Here is a 23,717-nt window from a genome sequence, read left to right as displayed (position 1 = left end):
GCGGGCAACATTGACAATTTCTGCAGCATTAATGAGAGGGTAGCTGTAGTCGTAATCAAACTTATTAAGACGTACAGATTCAAGGGAGTACAAGCCTACGCTCCAACATCCAGTCACGATTATGAAGAAGTAGATCAGTTTTATGAAAATGTTGAATTAACGATGAGAAAAGTGAAAACTCAGTATACTGTAGTAATGGGCGACTTCAATGCAAAAGTGGGGAAAAAGCAGGCTGATGAACAAGCAATTGGCAACTATGGTGTCGATTCTAGGAACACTAGAGGAGAGATGCTGGTAGAATTCGCAGAAAGGAATAAGTTTCAAATAATGAACACCTTTTTCAGGAAACGTAACAGAAAGTGGACCTGGAAAAGCCCTAATGATGAAACAAGAAATGAAATTGATTTCATACTTTCTGCTGATCTCAGCATAGTGCAGGATATAGAGGTGATAGGTAGGGTAAAGTGCAGTGATCATAGGTTAGTGAGGGCTAGGATTCACCTCAATTTGAAGAGAAAAAGAGAAAGATTGGTCAAGAAGAAACAGGTCAACCTAGAGGCAGTAAGGGTAAAAGCAGACAAATTGAGGCTGGTACTTGCAAACAAATGTGCAGCCTTAGATCAGAGAGATGAAGATGACATAGGGGCAATGAATGAGACCGTAACTAGGCTGGCTTCAGAAGCAGCAATTGAAGTGAGAGGTAAGGCACCCAGGCTACAGTAGGTAGGCTCTCCCAAGTAACAAAGGACCTAATTTAGAAGCGACAATGAATGAGTGTCCAACTCAAGATATAAGATAGAATTCGCGGAACTGTCAAAACTGATCAACAAGGCGAAAAAAAAGTGATGTTCGAAATTATAATGAGGGAAAGACTGAGGAAGCACTAAAATAGGCACGCAGCCTGAGAACAGTGAGAAGGAAACTAGGCATCAAACAAACCAAGACGTATGTACTGAAAGATAAGGAAGGTAATATCATCAGCAATCTCGAAGGTATATAATAAAAGCAGCAGATTCTATACTGACCTGTACAGTACAAAGAGATTCTGGGTACTAGGAACTAGCGATGGGGCGAGAAGGGCCTTACAAGATATGAAACGAGGAAGAGCGGCAGGAGAAGATGGAATAACAGTCAATTTAATCAAAGATGGAGGAGACATAATGCTTGGAAACTGGCAGCCCTTTATACGAGGTGTCTGTCGACCGCAGGGGTCCCAGACAACTGGAAGAATGTAAGCATTATACTAATCCACAAAAAGGGAGACGTTAAAGAATCGAAAAATTATAGGCACATTAGCTTCTTCCTTAAGAAAAGGAGGAAGATACCTATAAAGAAAGGGGTTAGACAGGGAGACGCAATCTCTCCAATGCTATTCACTGTGTGCTTGGAAGAAGTATTCAAGCTATTAAACTGGGAAGGCTCAGGAATAAGGATCAACGGCAAATATCTCAGCAAACTTTGGTTTGCCAATGACATTGTTCTATTCAGCAACACTGCAGACGAGTTACAACAAATGATTGAAGACTTTAACAGAGTGCAAGAGTGGGGCTGAAGATTAATATGCAGAAGACAAAGATAATGATGAATAGCCAGGCAAGGGAACAAGAGTTCAGGATCGCCAGTCAGCCTCTAGAGTCTGTGAAGGAGTATGTTTGCCTATAGGTCAATTACTCATAGGGGACCCTGATCATGAGAAGGAAATATACAGAAGAATAAAAATGGGTTGGGGCGCATTCGACAGACATTGTCAGATCCTGACTGGAAGCTTACCATTATCATTAAAAAAAGAAAGGTGTAAAATCAATCAATCAATCAATCAATAAATCAATAAATAAATAAATAAATAAATAAATAAATAAATAAATAAATAAATAAATAAATAAATCAAAACAAAGAAGCTCGAAAACAAGTTAAGGACCGCGCAAAGAGCAATGGAACGAAGAATGTTAGGCGTAATGTTAAGAGACATCATGAGAGCGGTGTGGATCAGTGAGCAAACGGAGATAGCCGATATTAAGAGACATATTAAGAGAAAAACACGGAGCTAGGCAGGTCATGTAATGCGTAGGTTAGATAACAGGTGGAATATTAGGGTTACAGAATGGCCAAGGGAAGGGAAGCGCAGTCAAGGACGGCAGAAGACTAGGTGGGGTGATGAAATTAAGAAATTCACAGGCGCTAGCTGGAATCGGTTGGCGCTGGGCAGGGGTAAGTGGAGATCGCAGGGAGAGGCCTTCGTCCTGCAGTGGACATAAAATAGGCTGATGATGATGATGATCCGTGACAGAATTGTCTGCCGCTTGCTTTTCTGCGTGTCTTGTGCTTTGCTGTCGGCAATGGGCCATAATTCCAGTTATATTGGCAGTTTTAAGTCAAAGCCATGAAGCATGTGATGTAGCATAGGAATCGTGCTGTCAGAAGGCATTCTCGTGTTGACGAAGTCTGTGTGCACTACTGGTGGAAGCAGCATGACAAACTGCATGCTACAAATTGGACACATCAAGCCTTTCAGGGTTCGAAGACCGCAAAGTTGTCACTGTTTGCAAAAAGTGGATGTGTATATTTACTGCAAAGCTAAGTTACCTAAACATTTTAAAAGTCACTACCATCTTTTACTTCTTGCGCTTTTGAAAAAGTTCCCATAAAAGTTACCCACATATTAGGTGCACCCTTTGACATTGCTTATGTTGATTGAAAAAAAAAAAAAAAAGACACGAATGCGTTGACTATGAGAGTAAATACAGTAATTTTTGTTTCCACCACTGTGAGACATGATCAGCACCACAATCTGAAGCCATGTGTTGGCCCATTTAGAAGTTGCTAGACTGTCTACATTCCTGAACATATCCCAAGCTTATGGCATCATCAAAAAGATCATGTCTCAAAATGACAAAAACAAGCACGGTTTTACCTGTAAACCAGAAGTAAAATATTTAATTCGACAAAGAAAGCTGCATGAAGATTACATGAGTTAACACACAACAGGGAAATACAGTAGGTTTTCGTTAATTCGATCCCAACCGAAGGTCCCAGCTGGTGCCCATGCATTCCTATTCACCGAAACTTACATTATTTTGATCCGAAAATTAGCCCTCACCCAATAATTAAAACTTGCCCAGTTAGCAAGCACACACCTGACTTCTATGGTGACCCCGATAGCGACTTCTTTAGTGACAGTGTCTGCCTCGGCGGAGCTTAGCGGAGGGTGAATATGTTGAATACACACTATTGCCCGTCAAAAACCTTATTTTGGCCAGCTCTAGGTGCATCTTCAAACGATGACTGTACGTCACCAATGTCCGATTATAGTATTCACGTGATTCCAACACGCGCATTCTTTTTTAAAAGAAAATTGGGCCGCAAATTGCTTCCGCGGTGCCATCCGATACGAAACCAAAACCGCTTTTGCGCCACTTGTATGCTTTGCCGCATAACACAAATATACTGCGGCGAAGCTGACCTTAAGGAACCTGCCGCCATTGTGGAACACACATATTTTTCTCACTAAACAATCAGGCGCGCGTTAGATATTTATTTTATTTAGGAGGTTTAATGTAATTTCTACATTAGTTTTCTACCTTGGGGACATAGAGAGTGGGCACGCGTTTGATTTGGGAGGCGTGCTAGGCTGACAAATAATTCCATGAATTGCTGCGTGTTCTGAATTCTTTATGCATCTTGTTTATTCCGACCCGCCAGACAATTCGATCAATTTCGTCGGCCCCTTCAAGGTCTAATTAACGGAAGTTCACTGTATTGTAACATACTGGGTTTACTTGCCACATAAGCTCAAATAAGTACGTACATACTAGTCAGTGTAAAGTGTATGCTTCGCTTTTTATGAAAAGTTACTTTTCACAAGCACATCCAAACTTTTCTGTCTTTGTGAATTACATATTGTTTGCTCAGTTCTGCCTTTACTCTACGTATTGTTGCATCACCTACTACATGCATCTCCGTGCCTATCATCGGCCACGTGGCACTTGTATACATTTTATGCCCTTCTACTTTCCAGTTTTCTCGAGGTTTACTGAATAATTATTGCGAAAGAAATGCTTTCTTTTTTAAATGTGGGTTTGAATTTTTGGGGTGCAGCACACATACAAGCAAGGAGTAACTAAATGTGTATTTTCTTTCAAACGTAGACGTGCTTGCAAGAGCATGCGATGATCACAGAAAACATTTATTTTATATTCAACATACATTATTCGCTATTGCTAGCAAGTATGCACAAAGCTGCAGTAGCTGGATTTCACAAATAAAGCCGACCTTGAACATGGGCTCATACGTGAAGGTATTAGAACATGAACAAAATGTTACAGCTGATAGTGCATCCCCATGCATACTTGAAGTGACGTGGAAATTACGAAAGCCAACTGCACAAAGGTACTCATGTGCTCAAAAGCAATTGATGAGCCTCTTCAGTTCTAACCTAAATTTTCACATTAGCTAGCAAGCATGTCACTGTTTCAATTAGAAGATGCTCTTCTGCTGTAAAACTACAACTTTAGCAAAAATAAGGATAATTGTTCCATCTATCGAGTGAGACCCAAGTTGTGGTTCAAAGATTGCTGGGAGGTTTTAGCGTGTACCTGTGCATGCAAAGTATGGAAAATGTAGGCACACACACAGTCAGGGGGGCATGTGGCAGCAGCCACAGTCTGCACAACATGGCATGTTGTGTGAATGTGTAAACACACACACAGAAGTGGAAACTACGACAGGAAAAGCTACAGGACATGTTTGTGTGAGGTCAGCAACAGATTAAGTGAATGAGCTTTCTGATGACTATCAACTGTAGATGCAACAAATGCCATGCAATACTGTGCACTGGTGCACTCCTTTAGCTCAAAAGTCACCATACTGACGTGATTGCTGAAAGGCCACTAGGTATTGGATTGCCCATTTTATAAGTTGCACTGTCTTCTCATTACTTCGGTGCACTTAATTTTCGTGCAAACTTTTAATAAGTGCAGAATATTGAACTCTCCGGTTGGTACAGATGAGCTCCTCTGTGTGAAACTTTCCAATAATGCATTGTCAGAGGAAAGTAGGGAGAATGAACAGCAAGCAAAGCTTAATAAAGCAATATTACTGAAGGGTAGTAAGTGCTCATGGTGCATGTTATATGCAGAGAAAACATTTTTTTCTTTTTTGGTCTTAAAACTACTACTTGTATTATATTTGGGTTTTTATGATATGTGAAAGATAGTGAATTTCATGTTATCTTGGCCAAACCTAAACTGCTGGAGCATTCTTTTCTATTATAAATGCTTTATCTGTACCTCGAAGTGGCTTGTGCATACACAACACAAACTTGGCTATGCGCAAGGTATAACTTTCACACAAGGCTGACATGGGCAAGTGCTGGAATCTGTGCATTATAGTATCTTAGAGGCTCGTTTCAAATAATTTTGACCAGAAGTTACGCAAGCAAGTGCAAGCAAATGCGAACCAATAGCTGCATCCAGGTAGAGTTCTTGCTGGTTGAAAATTTTTGGTTGATGGCTGATCTCCCCGAAAATGTGCCAATGAAAATTGGCACACAGTTTTGATCAGCAGTGTTCACATGATAGCCAGCCAAACTGTGACTACTACTGCTTTTTGGTCATGCTGCCACAAATGTCACCTGATTATGACAAACAGTTGCCTCAGCTATCTTTGTGTCAGCAACAACACAGTGTCTACCTAAGGTGACTTAGCAGTCACTGCAGCTGGTGTGAAGACTCGGCAACTCTAATTCTCAATTGTGATCATTGTGTGTATTTTGTGTCAGCAGCACATGGGAGAGTATAGTAGCCCAAGTTTTGTAGACGAAGTGCTGGTAAACTGTGGTTGACGACATCATATGCTGCATGTCAATATGGATCTTAATGCTAGTGGGAGAAGCGTTCAGCTCATGACCCTAATTGTCAGTTTTGAAGACTGAAAAGCCCTGAAACTTCTGCATCAGGCAAATGAACTCGTATGCCTTTCAATGCAATGTAAAACTTAAGATATACACTGGTCAATCATGACATGGAACTTTTAGACTTTAAGCGCAGGCAAAAGTAATGAATATATCATTGATAAAAGCAGCTTGTTTTCCATATGAAATGTGAATGCAGTTGGGCTATGGTGGGCCCCGCCTGAGATTGGCAGATGAGTTTGGATGCACATAGATATGTGTGGGTGTTTGTATGTGTGTCTTATGATTTGACTAGAGCTGCCATGAATGCAACACTCTGCTCTCTAAAAGACTTGCCGGCCTTACAAAGAGAAAGGAATACAAGCGCTCATGCTTGTCTGTTCTCCTCTTCCTCCGTGCATTGGGGGGTTATGCTGTAAGTGTCCACCTAGTGGGCTGTCCATTTGGCCGCCACTGATTGGCTAAAGCAGCACCAGTGAGAAGGAAACTGGCTGCGGGTGGTTGACGCCTTCTCCCTGGTACCCTAGCCCACCAAGCATCACTTCAGCAGCTGCCGAAGTGGACAGTCCACTAGGTGGACACTTAAAGAATACCCCCCTGGTCTCCCTCAACAGCAATGCAAGACCAACTAGCTGAACAGTTAGCCTATTCTTAATTACCACTTTATATAGCAGAAATGGGACATATTTAAATGTTCATTAATCATAATTATCTAATGCTTAGCTAAGAATAAGGGAAACACCATGAATCGCACAAGGTGACGGTGTGTGACAGAGCACCACATTTTGCCGGTGCACAAGTCACACATACCACCCTGCATGTACGATGGTAGGCAAGCTGGCAATTAAGAAAGGAAAAAAACAAATGCCAAGGAGAAGCACATGCTCTTTTCACTATCTCATATATGCACATAATTTCCCATGCACAAGCACTGCTCAAAGTATTGTAGTGGTAGCAGCAAAACATGGCCAGCAGTGAAACCATACCTCACTCCCAAAAGCAAGTGTGCAGGTTATGAATGCTGGGATAAGAAAGCGCCAGCCAACTTTCTTGAAGTACATTCCGTACACATGACGGCCAACCTAAAACATGAAAAGGAGAAAACAAGTCAGAATCAATACACAGATATTTCAGAAATATTGACTGGTAGATACATGCCTACGCACATTGAAACTTTAAAAATATATATAAAAGCAGGAGGGGTGGCCCGAATTACTTTGTTGTAATCATTGTCCACCCACAAGTGCAACATTGCCCACCTGGCGAACCCAGAAGCAGGGGCGGATTGCGATGAGTTACCAGTGGTTAGGCCAAGGCCAATGCAAAAGCCCCCAGTCCAATGCCAAAGGACTGCAAAAGGTTGTACTCTGTCGCATCTTCATCGGCAATGTAATTTCTTTCTCCAATGCAGCTGTCAACCAGAGTTGCAGACTAGAACCCTCCATTCCATTCCCACTCTATTCCGGAGAGTGGAGATCACCTTAATTCTACGCCTCAAAATTATGAGAGTTGGACCGTTCCCACTCCTGGAGCAGCTCAGCAGGTCCATTCTTATTCCTACAATTCCAGTATATCAAACGTTTTTGTCATATGTAAGAGGCATGGGGCACAAAAAAAAAAAGAAGAGGATGATGTGCGCCGACCGGTACGAACGGCACGAGCCCTCGCTCGAGGTGCCTGACCCGAGGTGTGATCGGGGGAGAAGCGGCGCCAAGCTGGGATTATCGACGTGGCTCTGGGCCAAGAAGGTTGGAGCGCCAGCTTCGCACTGGCGACGGGAGCCATGGAGGTTCGGACTGGCCTGTGACGTTGGCTATCCAGGGTGTGGCCGTCGACCTTGGCAACATTCGAGCGAGGCTCCTTGGACCTGCTGCAGCCTCCCACGGTGCTGCCAGGCACTCCAGGAATTGGATCCCCCTTCTTTGGCAGACCAGCACGAACGGTAGTCCCCGGGGCTTCTCGTCGGTACTTGGAGAAGTAGCGGCAGAACCCGGCAGTAGGCCTAACCAGGAAGGTCGGAATGCCACGTCATCAACATAGTTCGGGGCACCGACATCCGAGACGGAGGAGCTGGCCGGTCGATGCCACGACAACAAAGCTTGCAAGTCGGCAGGAGCACCGACTGGGATCAAGAGCCGACGCACATCGAACTTGGAGTTACGTGCAACAACGGAATTTTGTGAATTTTGTAAGAGCATTCCTTTTTGTTAGTGTGCAGCCATAGGCCAGGGTTGCCAGACTTTCGCGCCGAGCGCGCTAAGGATGAACGTAGGGGAGGAGGACATATTTAGGCTATGCAAGTGTGCAGTTTTATTTTTGTCAGTTGAGTTCTGAGTTCCATTTCGAGTGTTTTATTTTGGGTTTATCCTTAGTAAAGTCTGTTTGCTGTGCTCGCCTGCGCCTCCCGACTCCATCTCTCCCAACATCTGCACGGCGCCGAGATCAGTGACAGTTTTCTTTTTAAATTATCACTACTTGTGCTTGCACAGCTAATAACAAAAAACAACAACATATTTTAAGCCTTAAAAATGTAACAAATAATGTTACATACTATTTTTTACACAAGAACAAACACTTTGTGGCCTCTCATCAGTCAAAGTTGATTGACTGTGCGGAAGGAATAGTTTATAATCTGCCTTTGTACTGTGGGTCCAACTATGTTGGTCAGAGCGGACAATGCCTTAATAGCAGGCTACATGAGCACTGCTACAATGTGATACAAATGAGAGGGGGGGTTTTTGGATGCCCACTGTAGAAACTGCATGTGTGATCAGGCAGACGCCACAAATATGGTCACGTGTAAAGTGGTATATAGTGCATTCTCAATTGCCAGCAAAAATCGTAACCAGTTGACCCGAAAAATCATCGAAGCGGAATTGATTGACAGACGTGGTGACACTTGTGTGTCAAAACTGTCCATTGCCCTTTCCAGCAAAGAGCTATCCTTTTGCGTAGAGATAGGAATTTTCTGCGGATGGTACACACGTGATGTGTCACAGATTCTGCTATGTATGCGGTCACTTTCTTAAAAATAAAGCATTGTTGTAAATCTGCGCTCGCATGTCTCAGCCTCTTCTTTGTCCTCATTTTGTGTGCAAAAAGCTGCCTTCAGTAAAGCTTCTTCAATGTGTACCCACAGAAAACTTACAAATAGTTAAAACATGGTTGTGACGAGCCCCTGACGCAGTCTCCATAGAACTTTGCATATCGTACTTTTCCCTCATGCATACTCACTTAATATATTGTATAGAAGCCCGGGTTCGGACGTACATAGCTATCTTGACCCAATTCGATGACTTCAAGAATGCGCACTTCGGATTATAACTCATATGAAACACCCATTATAATACCCATACGAAACACCATTATAACCATATGAAACAACCAAGCCATTGTTTTGTGCCTTGCAAATTCTCTCATTTGATTACTCGCAGCAACTGGAAACAGCCGTTTTCGTCAGCAACAGCCCATCCCACTCGTGCATTTTTTCTACGTCTTCCTGTTCCACAAGAAACCCTATGCAAGGTAACTTCAACCTACCCTCTGTAAATAATATTTACGGGGAGCGACAGCTACACCTTACAGGAGTTAAAATATGGAATAGCTTCCCATTAGAATTAACACAATTAGGCTTACCTAATGGCCATATTCAACAGTTTTTTTCTTTCAATGCTATGATTACTTGCACTGTGTCCTAATATATCTCGCATACCTGTTAAAATAATTACTTTGTCACCAACTGACATACTGCGCCAAGTTACACTGCTGGTATGATGCTGTGTTTTTCAGTTACTTATTCTTTTCTCTAATTGAGAAAAAAACAATGTTTCTACTATTGTTAATCTCTTTTGTCGTAATATTTGTACGGAAAGCTCAAACTTAGCCATGCACTCTTTTTGATACGTAAACCATGTGCTTAAAAAAATTGCATGATATTTACTGAAAGTGTCTGTGTCGTATTCAGTGATCTATTTTTCTTTCATTGGAGCCTTTAGCAGCCTTTGGCTATGGGTCCAAACATTTCTTGCATATTTTGTACGACATATTGTATAAACAAAAAAATTGTTCACAGAAACTGCTCAGCATGTACATTAATTTCCACCATAGTTAATGCTATGCTTTGCTTGTGCGGCAACTGTTAGCGCGAGTGCAAAGCGCAGAGACATTCAAAATCAGGCATGGGAAGACCTTTGCAGATGGCGCCAAAGGGCCGGGAAGGCGCCGACAAGTCGCTGAGACACGACTGTTGGAAGTCATGCGAGCCGTATGTGTGCATACGCGTGTGTACCAGCGGCACCTACTCTTCCTTCAGACGCTCACCACTTCTCCCCATCTGCCGACGCAACAAGTTGGTGCCAGGTGCTTGCAGGTGTGCGCATGAGATGGTTGTGCCCATTTATGGTCCAATTTCGCGCCTCCGTTCCTGATTGGATGAAACCGTGCTAGGGTGACTTAGAATGGGCACGGCAGGACTGGGCACGGCAGCAACAGCACGATGCGGATTCTTAATCCTTTCGTCTATCTTGTGCAGCTGATTTCCACTTCCCTGGTGATACCGACGACACGGGACGGCTCTGGCCCCATGACGCAGGGCATGATAGTGCGGCTGGGCAACCACTCCGGCTCCTTCCGCCCTGCGACGACGGCGGTCGTCGAAACCTTCGTCTTTCACCGGAAGTCGACAGGGACGCCACACATTGACGGGACTCCCAGCTTGGACCAGGTTGCGCTTCGGGGCTACTTAAAGCGGGACTGGACCAGCACGCACTTCACTGGGCATGGCAGCAACAGCACGATGCGGATTCTTAATCCTTCCGTCTATCTTGTGCAGGTAAGGCGTTACGGCAAATGTATTCGCTCAAATGATCCGTTCCTTGTTATGCTGCCGTGCCCAAGGCTGCTGTGTCCTATACTGTGTGATTTGGCAATGCACGCGGCGGAATTACTGCTACTGGCTGGAGACGTCGAAACAAACCCCGGCCCAGATCTTGAACAGATCTCCAGACAGCTCCAGGCGATTGCCGGAGATACAAAAAGCATTAAAGAGGATCGACTAACATCAATTGAAACGAAACTGGAAAACATGGTTGCCCTTGACAAAAAAATGTTTGACTGCATAAACCAGGTCACCAACCTGCAGGTTGTTTCCTCACTTGAACTAAAACTGGATGATTTGGAAAATCACTCGAGACGGTGTAATCTTTTACTTTACGGAATTCCAGAAGATGAAGAAGAAGACAACGAATCCCTTGAACAAACTTTTAATGAAAGCATTGCCAAGAACATTCTTCAAATTCAACCTGTCGCCATTCAACGCATTCATAGGTTAGGAAAACCTTCACGCGAGAAAACCAGGCCTGTAATACTAAAACTTCTTGACTTCCGTGAAAAGACTCTTGTGCTAAAAAACTGTCGCGAACTTAAAAATACTGAATACACAATCAGTGAAGATTTCTCTGTCCGAGTATGCGACATAAGGAAAAAACTGGTTTAGTGTAAAATCAATGAAAGATTCCGGTGCAAAGGTGGCGCTCGTTTACGATAAGTCCGAATCAATGAAGAATTGTTTCAGTGGGACGAAGAAAAGAACTGCCGGGTACCTGTAAAGGCACAGACAAATGCGAGTAAGGCCAAAAAACCAGGAAGGAATTGGACCACACCTACGCCCCCGGCCGCCCCAAAAACGAAACAAATAACCTTTGCAAACGTAAATGCGGGTAGTATCCTGAATAAGCTTGACGCACTAGAGTCTCTTCTTATCAGCCTAGAGCCCGACTTTATGGCGATTACAGAAACGTGGCTTACAGATGACATACAGGACAAAGAAATAGCCCCACCCGACTATGTGATTGTGCGCAAAGACAGATTAACGTGAGGGGGAGGAGTGGCTTTACTAATAAATAAAAAAATTCCTTTCACTGTCTTACCAGAAGTCGAAAATGCTGAAGCATTTTTTTGCAAACTTAGTTTTGGTGCAATGACTATCTGTGTCGGTTGTATATACCGTAGCCCTTCGACTGATGAACGCACAGTGACATCATTATATCAGTATATGGAACTTCATGTACAAAAATCCCGGCTGATCCTTCTCGGGGATTTCAACCTTCCTGATATCGACTGGCCAACCATGAGTTATCGCTTTCCTTGTTCAGAAATTGTTTTTGATATTATGCTTAGTTTTGACTTGTCACAAGTTGTCAACGAGCCCACACATGTTCAAGGCAATGCATCCAACATTCTTGACCTCATCTTTCTGAGCAACCACTCTTCGATCAATAAAACTAACTTAGCAGTGCTAGATGGAATATCAGATCACAAATTAACATTATGCACTACTCCCTTTCAGGCCGCAACAAATTTTTCTATTTCCGAAACTAGTTATCCAGACTTTACAAAAGCTAACGACTCAAGCATAGTTAATTACTTAATTTTGGAGTATCAGTCATTTGAAGAACTCACTAATTCTTCAGACACTAATATAGACGCAATATGGGAAAGACTTAAAGCCATTGTATCCCACTGCATCAATAACTATATTCCAATAAGAACCAAACGAATAAATAGAAATAACCCATGGATAACACGTGATGTCATTCATGCGATGCGCAAAGTGAAGCGACTAAGAAAATTGCTCAAAACAAAAAGAGGTCCTCAACATAAACATAAACTCACGTGTGCTGTCAATGAAATGAAAGCAAAGATTAGTACAGCAAAAGCACATTTCTTTTCAGTTACGCTTCCTAGCTTTTTAAAACATTCCCCTGGAAAGTTTTGGAAGTATCTTAGCCCCAAAAAACAAAGCAACACTCTCAATTCTCAGGAACAAAATTTAAGTTTTGCAAATTCATTAAATACATACTTTCAGTCTGTGTTCACTGCTGACGATGGTCGCATTCCGGAGGTGAATCACTACAACCAGAGACCGCTAGGCATGCCAACGATAACTGAGTCAGGAGTCCTCCAATTTATTACTATCAATAGATACAAAAAAAGGAAACGGCCCGGACAATATTCCCAACACTTTTCTTCAAAGATATGCCGAAGTCAACGCGAAATATCTACATCTAATATTTAACAAATCCTTATCAACATGTAGCCTTGCAAAGGAAAGGAAAATAGCGAGAGTAATCCCCGTTCATAAAGCAGGAAGCAAAAGTGACGTTTGTAATTACAGACCAATATCGCTAACGTCCACAGTAGGGAAATTATTAGAGCATATCATATTAAAGCATATCACGAGCTATCTAGAGCAAGCAGAAATATTATCGCCTATCCATCATGGTTTCCAGCGGGGACTTTCAACAATAACCCAATTACTTGAAGTAACGCATGACTTATCCCAAAGCATTGATAATCAAAAACAAGTTGACTTAATAGCATTAGATTTTTCGAAGGCGTTTGATAGAGTAACCCATCAAAAACTAATCAGCAAACTGAAAACAACTTTAGGCGATGGTTCTATTGTCAATTGGATTGAAGATTACCTAACCAACCGGTTTCAGTATGTTGTTGTTAACAATGAAATTTCTTCCATTGTACCAGTTACATCGGGGGGGCCTCAAGGGTGCGTCCTTGCTCCCACTTTATTCCTTATCTTTATTAATGATTTGCCCTGTAACATCCGCGTTAAAATGAAGCTTTTTGCCGATGACTGCATTCTTTATAATGAAATTAACTATGAATGACCACATTGATTTCAACAGCGCCTTTCACGATGTAGTGAAGTGGTGTAAAAAGTGGCAGATGGAACTGAACATTAAAAAAACTGCCTTTTTATCTATAACCTGCAAAAAACATAGGTCGGGCTTCGAATACACTATCAATAATATACCACTCACCCGAGTTCATGAGCTTAAATATCTTGGCTTGATCATTTCACATGACCTAAGATGGGAATCTCATATTAACAGTATCATACCATCTGCTTTAAAACGGCTGTTCTTCCTCAGAAGAAGACTTCGAGCTGCGCCACCGGAAATTAAACTGCTATCATACAACGCATTTATTCGCCCAGTTCTCGAATATGGTAAAACAATTTGGTTTCCTTATACACAACAGCTTATTAACAAACTAGAAGAAGTGCAGCGAAAGGCAATTAGATTCATCTTTAACAAATACAAGAATAGCGATTCACCTACCCAACTGCTAAAACAAGCCGGTATTCCTACTCTGTGAAACCGCGCCAAGCTAGCAAGACTAAAATTATTGTTCCAATTAATACACAATGCATTACCAATAAATACTTCGTTGTATATATCCCTAGCTGACACCAGACCTTCCCGCCATAAGCATTCATTAACACTTAAAGAATATGCATTTCGCACTGACTGTTTTAGATATTCGTTCTTTCCTCTTGCAATAAGAGAATGGAATAGCCTGGACCCCTTCATAACGACTAACACATCGTTGCCGAAATTTATAACCCTTGTAGAAGAGCTGTTGCACAATAATCAGATTATGTTAGCCGGAAATAACATCACTTATGTCATCGTATAAAATTAAATCTGTATGAGCATTGTATTTGCCTATGTAATGTCACCCCCTTTTGCCAAATGAAATGTACCCTTGTTTTATTTCCTACCATATGTGTATATCTGCTTCGTGTCGATTGCAAATATTGTTGAAATCATGCAAACCTGTTTTTATCGCTATTTGTGAGTGTATAATACATGCCGAACCTGTAAAAATCCCGCTGGGATTGACAGTATCTGAAATAAATAAATAAATACTGGAAGAGTGAAGCTTTTCCAGAGAACTGCCACGCCACTGCGGTACTTTGCTGCACCCGCAGTACTTTGCTGCACCCGCGGTACATTGCTGCACCCGCAGGCCTTCTCTGCTGTGGAAGCTGCGCCAAAGCAGCAGATGTCTACTATGCACTTGATATTTGGTTGCTATTAGCCAACATTGCGATCATTAAGCTACTATAATATACTACAAAACTGCAAGATAATACTGCAGCAACTCGCCCCACAGAGAACGCATTTGGGTGCTGTAAATACAGTAAAGCCTGGTTAATTCGAACTCGGTTAATTCAAAATCTCGGTTAATTAGAAGATTTGGGGTGTTATGTAGCAATTCTCGATCCCCATTTAACTGCAAACCCGACGAAATGATGGCCATTTGGAGCCGCAAGGCGACGCCACGTAGCAATAGTGATAATTTATAGACGAAGCGCCCGACCCGCAGTACTGCTAGCACAAATATCAGTCCACGGTACGCCCCACGCACCGGTGGAACGCACGCCTTGCAGATGAGAAGACATGCTTTACTGCAATGCAGTGGCAATACCGGTTTCTGTCACCTGCTCCGCACTCTCCTCGTAGTCGTAGCAGTAGCAGTGTCAGTGCCTGTTCTGTGCCGCTGCCACTGGCTGTCGTTCCCTCATTTTCTCGCCATGCCTGCGGCAACGTGTGTGCGCGAAACGCCGGTCTGCGCCATTTCATTGTGTGTGGTGGTTAAGGGTGTTGCAGCTAGCGTGGAGTTCTCTTTTTTTTCTAAGCTGTGCAGAAGTGCCCAATGAGTGAAGACACCGAAGTATAAGACTTTAACGCTGCAGCAGAAGTTCTGCTTGATCCAAGAAGCAGGTAAGAACACGTGTTCCAAGACCGAGTTGGCTGAAAGGCACAGCATGCCCCTCTCGATGTTGTCCACAATATTGAAGAACAAGTCGAAGGTACTGGAAGCCTACAGCAAGACATATTCTTCGGAGTGGTTGCGAGTACAGGCTCCCACGTACCAAGATGTGGAATCAGCTTTACTTCACTGGCTGCAGAAAGGAAACGCAGCCCACCTTCCCGTCAATGGAACGATACTGCGGGACAAGACCCATGACTTAGGGCACAAAGAGTTCCAAGTGTAGCAATGGATGGTTCAGCCATTTTAAAGAGTGCAATAATTTGACCTTCGTAGCCGTCTGTGGCAGGAGTGGCAGCGCAAACGAGAGCATCGACAATGACTGGAAGAAACACATGTTGGCTTCGTTGCTTAGTGAGTACAGTGCAGACGATGTGTACAACCTTGACGAGGCAGCCTATTTTTACAAGATGTTGACCTCAAGAACGTTGACAGCGAAGGACACCGCAGTCAAGGGTCGGAAGCACGGCAAGGAAAGAATTACCGTGCTGTTTGGTGCAAACATGTGCCGTAAACACAAGCTGCCGCTACTCGTAGTTGGAAAGAGCGGGAAGCCTCGCTGCTTTAAAAATGCACGGCTGCCACCAAGGGATGAGCTTATCTACCGGCACAACAAGAAAGCACGGGTCACAGGCGCAATATATGAAGATTACATTTAGCAGCTTGATCACAAGTCCGTGGCCAAAGGCAGGAATATACTCTTCGTTCTTGATAATTGCCCGGCGCATGGTGACATCCCACACCTGAAAGCTATCAGGATGATATTTTTTCCTCTGAGCACCATGTCCATCTCACAGGCAATGGACTAAGGCGTCATTCAGCACACGAGGAAGACTTACCGCTACCACCTGCTCCAGCGCATGCTCCTTTGCTATGACAACGGCAAGGAGTACTCCATCGACCTCCTCAGGGCCATGTGTCTTATTGCATATGCATGGAGGCAAGTGGAACCCACTTTGATCATGCGGTGTTTTGAACACGCTGGCTTCTAAAAGGAAAGCACCGTCAATACTGATGCTGTCTATTTATGCGCACTAGATGAAGAAGGAGCCTAGTATTAAAACCGCATCAATGCACTCTGCGCAGAGGATAGCGAATCTGGTGCATTCGGCTTCGCCGAGTATCTGAACTTTGAAAATGATCAACAAATGTGCTACTGAGACTTGGAGAGTGAAGCTACCGCTGATGTGACCATGTGAGATGACAGCGACGACGACGACGACGCTAATGAGCCGTCCCGGGCGCCCACTCTTGGGGAAGTTATCGGATCACTGAATGTTAACCGCAGTTTTGTTGAGTGCCACAGTGGAAATTCTCAAGTGCTGCACGTAGTTGGCCAACTAGAAAATATGATCCTGGGAGCCTCGAACTACAGGAAGCAGCAAACCAGCATCTCTGATTACTTTAAGTAATCCAAAGATCGCCGAATAAAGGTAGCGCATTCCTGCAGCAAAATTTTTTTCCTGGGTTGAATTTTTTGTGTGTGTTCGGTTAAACCGAAAACCCACTTAATTCGAAGATTTCTTGCGGTCCCGATGACTTCAAACGATGACTTCAAACGAGGTTTTACTGTACGAGAATTTTGCATATTTCCTTTTATGCCTGCAGGTTTGTCACCGCAATGGTTCGCACTTACGGGGCTGTTTCTGGCACACATTCAGCGTGCACTTAATTGTGAGCGGAGGTACCACATAAGTGCAAGATAATACTGCAGCGACTCGTCACACAGAGAATGTGCTTGCGTGCTGTAAACACGAGGATTTTGTACATTTCCTTCTATGCTTGCAGGTTTGTCACCGCAATGGTCCGCACTTATGGGGCTGTTTCTGGCACACATTCAGTGCGCACTTCATTGTGAGCGAAGGTACTAAAGGGCCCCTGCAACAGTTCGGACAAATTTTGTAGATGCGTAGGGTACAGCTAAGGTAATAATTCGCACCACAATTTGTGTGAAACATCTCATATTAAGAGAGCTACGGACGATTACAAGTTACCCTCCTCCATAGTCACGCATTTTTTCTTCAACTCGTATGCCGAGTGATTGGGGCTAAGCTCCGCCTTCACTAGCTCTGCGTCAAGAAGGCACGTCGTGTCAACGACTTCCACTTCTCTAGGAAAGAGCGCGTGAAGCCTCTTCAATCTCTCCGCCAGCTGCTTGGCAGACAACCCCAAGCGAGAACATGTGCGTTGCGAGCCTTCTGTCGCAGTGCTGAACGTGTCTGGTATTTCGGTAACCACAGGCAAGCTGGGCGTTTCGACAGATGGCTAGAGGCATAAACTCAAGCTGATGAAGGAACTTTAGTGCAGACGTACGTGAGCTGCCTGATTGGTCTCCACAGTCCAGCCACCCGTTGGCATAGAGCTTAACCAGCCAAACAAAGAGCTAATATTGCTCTAACCAAGTGTAAAACATTTTAAATATTTACAAAAACAACATGTTAGTGATTACACTCCTGCAAAAAATTTACACCAGCAGCAAAGAATACATTTCGTTACTGCTACTGTGTGTGGACGAGCTCTGTGCCACCAGGTGGCTGCACCGTGCAGACCATTCAGATTTGCGCTTCTTCTCATCCCGTGAGACGACATGGTCAAATGGCCAGGCTCTGTCCCCTTGCGCTTGCGTTTACTATAATACTGGACTCGCGAAACGCTATTGCGTTGGTAATCTTCCGGTGTAAAGTTACGGCCGCAAACGCACAAATCCTGGCACGATCGGATAGCGGCAGTCCGATGAGCTGCAGTTAGTCCACTCGTCTGCTGCCTTGCAGAGGGACACGATGTCGCAGCTTGACATATTGCCAGTCGCACTGTTTGCAATCCACAAAGCAACAAAGTCGAATCATAGTGCTCGCGAAAAGACTGAGATTGACTTTGACCACGGAGCTCTTGTCAAAATGGAGTAAATTGTAACACAAGCAAACGACGCTTGCTCTGTGCAGGAAGTGCTTAAGTGTAGTGAGAAATTGTTCTTGTGCACCCTCTTTCTGTTACTTTCTTTTTATAGAAACAAATTAACTAACATTCCAACTATTACGAACATCGTTTGTTCACCATAAAGGTGGAAAAATTATCATGACGTGCCCTGGGCAGCCAATCAAACAGCTCACCCTACTGACGTCAACTGGGTGATTTACGTCACATGGGTAGGGCCGGCTGAAAATTCTGCCGAGCAGTGTTCTGCGATCAGCGGCGATATACATTTTTAAAACCTTATAATAAATTAAATGCTCAATGCGGAGCACTTAGACACGTCAATTAATGATCAGAAGGACTTACTCCAACAACTCAGTACGTTTGTACAAAATCGTTTCAGGATCATTTTAAATGTGGCATGACGAACGTAAACGTGCTGCAAAATAGAATAAGCATGAGATGAAGCTCATAACCAGAAGAACGAAGCAGATATAAACGGCTTGCCCATGCTAACGCTTTGTGCCTTTCATTTAATTTCTTTTATTTCATGTGTTGGATTTGCTTTACAAGACCGCCTCCCGCGCTCTGCTGTTTCCTTCTTAACATGAAAGTAAATTTAGTAATTTATTCTGTACGCTCGCCAGTTCGTACATAGCAACTATACTTGCTGATCAATAATACATAGTTGTAATTACATAATGAAAAGAGACAACTTATAAGGAAGTAAAATTTTCACGTTTTACTGCCACTGAAGGCAATAGCAGTACTGATATTTAAAGTTAATAAAAATATTTGCAGTGCATCAAGTGTGGTAATTTAATGCAAACACACATAACATCATCATGCATAATAAATGCTTGATAGTTTACGTACCAGTCCTATGTTACATAATAAATTACACTTATCCCACTGGCGGGCCATTTGCATACGATAGCATGTGACTAAGTTGCATGTGGATGATTTATGAGAGGACTCACAGATTATATAACAAGGCTGTTGTTACAGTTAAACTTTCACATAATACATGCGTAAACAGCTGGGCCAGTAATAGTTATATATTCTTTTCAATCTAGAAAAAAATAAATTTCTGTATAAATGGAAAATTTCCTAAAAGTAGGAGGGGCCGGACAAACACAGATGGTGCAGATGTAAGATTCAATGCTTCTGGCGGGTTGACTGGATGTCTCCGCGTCATATCACCTCCAGACCTCACTCCTTTCTCTCTTCTCATTGACCTATCATATGTAAAGTAAAGCCCCTGCACCTTTTTAGTCATGCGGCATAATCTTAGTAATGTCGTCCCCACATTACATCATCACTTCCAGTCTCCTAACCTTTCTCGCTTCTCATATAGAGCTATCATACAGCATAATGTTGTCCCCACATTGCATCACCGTTCTTGATGTTTCATTACTTTCTTCTCTTCGCTCATTCTGTTGTTATGTGCCTCCGCCGCATTGCTAGGCATTGCATCATAGCATCAATTCAGAGCCAATGATGATTTCAAGATGATGCAGGTGGTGCAAAGCCAGAAAATGTGGCTTGATCGAAAGGCTGATAGAAGAAGGCAACCATACAGTCCGGTGCAGAACCGGATCACGCCGAACGAGCATCTCAAAAAAGTGATGAAAGGCTCATTTTTTACATTTGCGGCTATGTGACTAGGAAGCGCCGGAAGATACCTCCCCTGACATCTGTCGGACATCTCCATCCAATTGAAGTTCCCTCTGAACCATTCTTTCGCGTAGGCCTTGACCTGCTTGGCCCTTTTCCGACGACAACTAGAGGGAATAAGTGGATCGCCGTCGTTACTGATTACGCGATAAAGGCGTTGCCGACTAGTTGCGCAACAGACGTCGCCGATTTTCTCCTTCACGACGTCCTTCTCCAGCACGCAGCACCTCGACAGTTACTTATAGACCGCGGCCGCTTGTTCTTGTCTCGAGTTATGGACAACCTCCTCCGCTCTTGTGTCACTGAGCACAAGCTGTCCACCGCCTACCACCCACAAACAAACGGTCTTACAGAACGTCTCAACCGAACACTTACAGAGGTGCTGTCGTTGTACGTTTCCAACAATCACTGCGACTGGGACGCCACACTGGCCTACGTGACATTCGCGTATAACTCGTCCCGACATGACACCGCAGGATATTCACCCTTTAATCTTTTGTATGGTTGCGACCCCACATTGCCCTTTGACACCATCCTACCTTCACCCGATCTCGTTCATTAGCCTCGCTGCATATACAAAAAGGGCATTACGACTGGTGCCATCGCGATGTTAAGTTCACCCCAAGTGCTTGAGTGCTCTTTTGGTCACCATGCCATCAGGTCGGCTTCTCGCAGAAGCTTCTCTCTCGCTACACAGGGCCTTATGAAGTCCTACGTGAAGTTCACGGCGTCAATTACGAGATTTCACCATTAGTTTGGCCCATCCTCAAGTCCAATGCATGTTGACATTGTGCGCATTTCACAGCTAAAGCTATACTTCGCTTACAGTTCTTCGCCTAACATGCGCCTAAATGGTGCTTCAGCACCCGGGGAAGCTGTTACGGAAGGATAAAAGAAGAGAAAGGAAGAATATCGCGTGAGGCTGATTGCTGTGTGTTGTTGTGGGTCAGCCATATTAACCACATTGACTCTTCTTGTATATATCTATATATATATAGTAAATAAAGTCTGTCCATACTCTCAACATTCCCGTAACAATATTATAATTATGACCTGAAACCATACCTTTGATTGCAGACTCTAAAATCCAGCCAAATACTTTTTTTTTTTTCGTATTTGTTCTCTTTATTGCCCAATAATTTGGAAAATTTTACAGCCCCTTCTGTATAAGATAAATCCGTCAGTGGCTGTACTTACCTATTTGCATTAAAGGTTGAATTTCAAAATAACAAGATTTCAATGTAACAAAGTGCCAATTTTACTAATTTTGCTATATTGAGGTTTAACTGTATCAATTTTACAGAAAGCCTTCTTTTATTAAAATTAAATTTTAGATGTGACAGGTTACTATAGGAATGTTAAGGGAAATTATGACTACTCCCCATTATATCTCATAATAAACACAAGACTTGTTTATCAATTATACCTTGCCCCCACTGTAATTATACTCATGGTGGTGTGGGTAAAGAAAAAAATAAACAAACAATTTTTTTATGTGAAGAGGTTTGACTGTATCCCATTCAGGTGCTGTTAGTGGAGCAGTGCATGCCAAGATGAAAGCTCAGAATGCCACATACTATTGAAAATAATATGTGGAAAGGAAAGGACATGCTACTATGCTACGTCTAAATTTACAATAGAAGGTGAACTGCAGGCACAGCTGTGTATATGCAAAACAGCTCACATATCCAGTGCATACAGTTTCCTCTTCAATCAGAGTGCACTTGTCCGCTGTGGCTCCATTTTTTGGTTGATCCACTAGCCTGCAAACAAACATTTTAGCTGTGTGAGCAAGCTAGGACAAAGACACAGCAACAAGATTTCACACATGAAATCCTTTCTCAGCACAGAGGAATGAATCATATGCGAAACTACAACAGCAGCTTCAATTGTACAGTTGAAGGCACAACGCCTGTAAGTGCTTCATCCTGCCAGCTGCAAGTTCATACCAATTTGTGAAGCACCACCATGGTTAGCTATATGCAGAAGCCTTTTTAGAGAATTTTAAACAAAGTTTATAATCACCACAGTGCCAACTTGTAACACTATAAAAGACAGGAGCAAGCTCCGAGAAATGGAAGCTTGCAGCTCTTCAAAACCAACCTCTCTACAAGTGACTAGCGCAATCACTGATGGTAATCACTGTTTGCCATGCCCACATCTTGGGATACTGCATTAGCAACGAGCAGCTGCCCGCATACGTCCTAGCAGTCTTTGGTTTGCGCTCGTCCTTGCTACCTTTTTAGTGTCCCGTGTTCGCTCTTGCGCTAGTCACTTCAGCATGGAATACCAACTAGCCTGGTCTCACACCCTGCTCTCTGCAAGGCAGGGAAATAAGAATAACAGCTGTGATCTGAGAATTTCAAAGGCAAGTAACCACTTGATTATGAACACATATGTCAGGCAGGTTATGCGACACAGGTAGTTTCAGTGGCCACCAGGTCAATAATTTATTTAAGTGGTCAAAAAATGTCAAACTTCATCATGTTTTAGAAGGCCTTCAAAAAGTAGGGACATGTTCCCTTGCGCCTTGTTTGTCACAAAAAACATTAAAATCAAGATGGTTGCAATGGACTCCTCAACCCCCAACAATAATCTTTTAAATCAACAAACAGCACTGAGAGTGCACCTATCTGTGAAAAAAATGCTGCAGACTACAGTTACACTATCGCCAAAACAGTCTGCAAATCCAAATACAGCCTGTGCAAAGGTGCATTATAAAAAGCCTCCCCAGAAAGGCAACAATGAGCATTTTATAATTCTTGCCAGCATTAAAACTGGCTATCTTTGATAGCTAAGACAGCTAGGTGACTCCACTAGAGATCAACACAGGTTCAAAAATTCCTATTCTAGTTTCAATTGAATATTTTATATTTTATGCGCATAATCACTCAGTAGCACAAAAGTTAACGTCATTTCTTTGGCAAATGCACAATTTAGGAGGAAAAAAATTACCCAAGGTCTTTAGTGCGGAGGCACCATTTCAAGGCACCCAGCATTCTCACCAATTCACAAAAATGTGAAATACGAAATATCAAGGCTACAAAGAATGCTTCGTGTAAAACAAATATGTAGAGAAGAGTCAGCTCGGATTGTTTGAGGCGTCTGTGTAAAACAAGCGTTTTAGAAAATTTTCTTAATTTGCAACACTTCAAAAGTTGCTACATTTACGGATTTTTGTCTCCTAAATCAATGAATATAAGACTTTCAAATTTGGTGGACTTTGAGAACTTGACCTGTTCAAAAATTTTGCTGAATATTGTTGCTGTATCAGAAATACACACATAATTTGCCTCAAACGTATAGTTTTGATGAAAATGAACATTATTTGCAAAATAACAAGAAAACTCTATCGTTAATTTTCCTCTGTATCTTCTAAACAGCTGTTCACAGACATTGAAGAAAGAACATTAAAAACATATTGGCTATAATTATTTTGTTTACAGTGACAATATAGTTGGTAGAAATGTTAAACAAATGACAGCACAGCCGACACAGTCAGAATGAATGTAGCTTAATCTGATTGAGGCGACGGCGGCAACACTTCAGGAAAATTTCAACGCATTTTGCTTCACTTGCACCG

General features: G+C 42.9%; 1 protein-coding gene across 6 annotated transcripts in view; it reads right to left on the bottom strand.

Moving 5' to 3' along the window:
• Positions 1-23,717, bottom strand: part of LOC142578625 (multidrug resistance-associated protein 1-like) — a 289,636-nt gene that overhangs the window by 61,778 nt on the left and 204,141 nt on the right. For 5 of the 6 annotated variants that reach the window (XM_075688047.1, XM_075688043.1, XM_075688044.1 and 2 more), the window contains 2 exons: positions 21,819-21,897; positions 6,895-6,990 (listed from right to left, as the gene is read on the bottom strand). In XM_075688047.1, the coding sequence (XP_075544162.1) occupies positions 6,895-6,990; positions 21,819-21,897 (175 nt within the window). The remainder of the gene's footprint in view (positions 1-6,894; positions 6,991-21,818; positions 21,898-23,717) is intronic. The other variant, XM_075688046.1, reaches the window with a different exon arrangement.

Source organism: Dermacentor variabilis, chromosome 4 (assembly GCF_050947875.1).
Source record: "Dermacentor variabilis isolate Ectoservices chromosome 4, ASM5094787v1, whole genome shotgun sequence".
Lineage (NCBI taxonomy): Eukaryota > Metazoa > Arthropoda > Arachnida > Ixodida > Ixodidae > Dermacentor > Dermacentor variabilis.
This window is presented reverse-complemented; position numbering and strand designations above follow the sequence as displayed.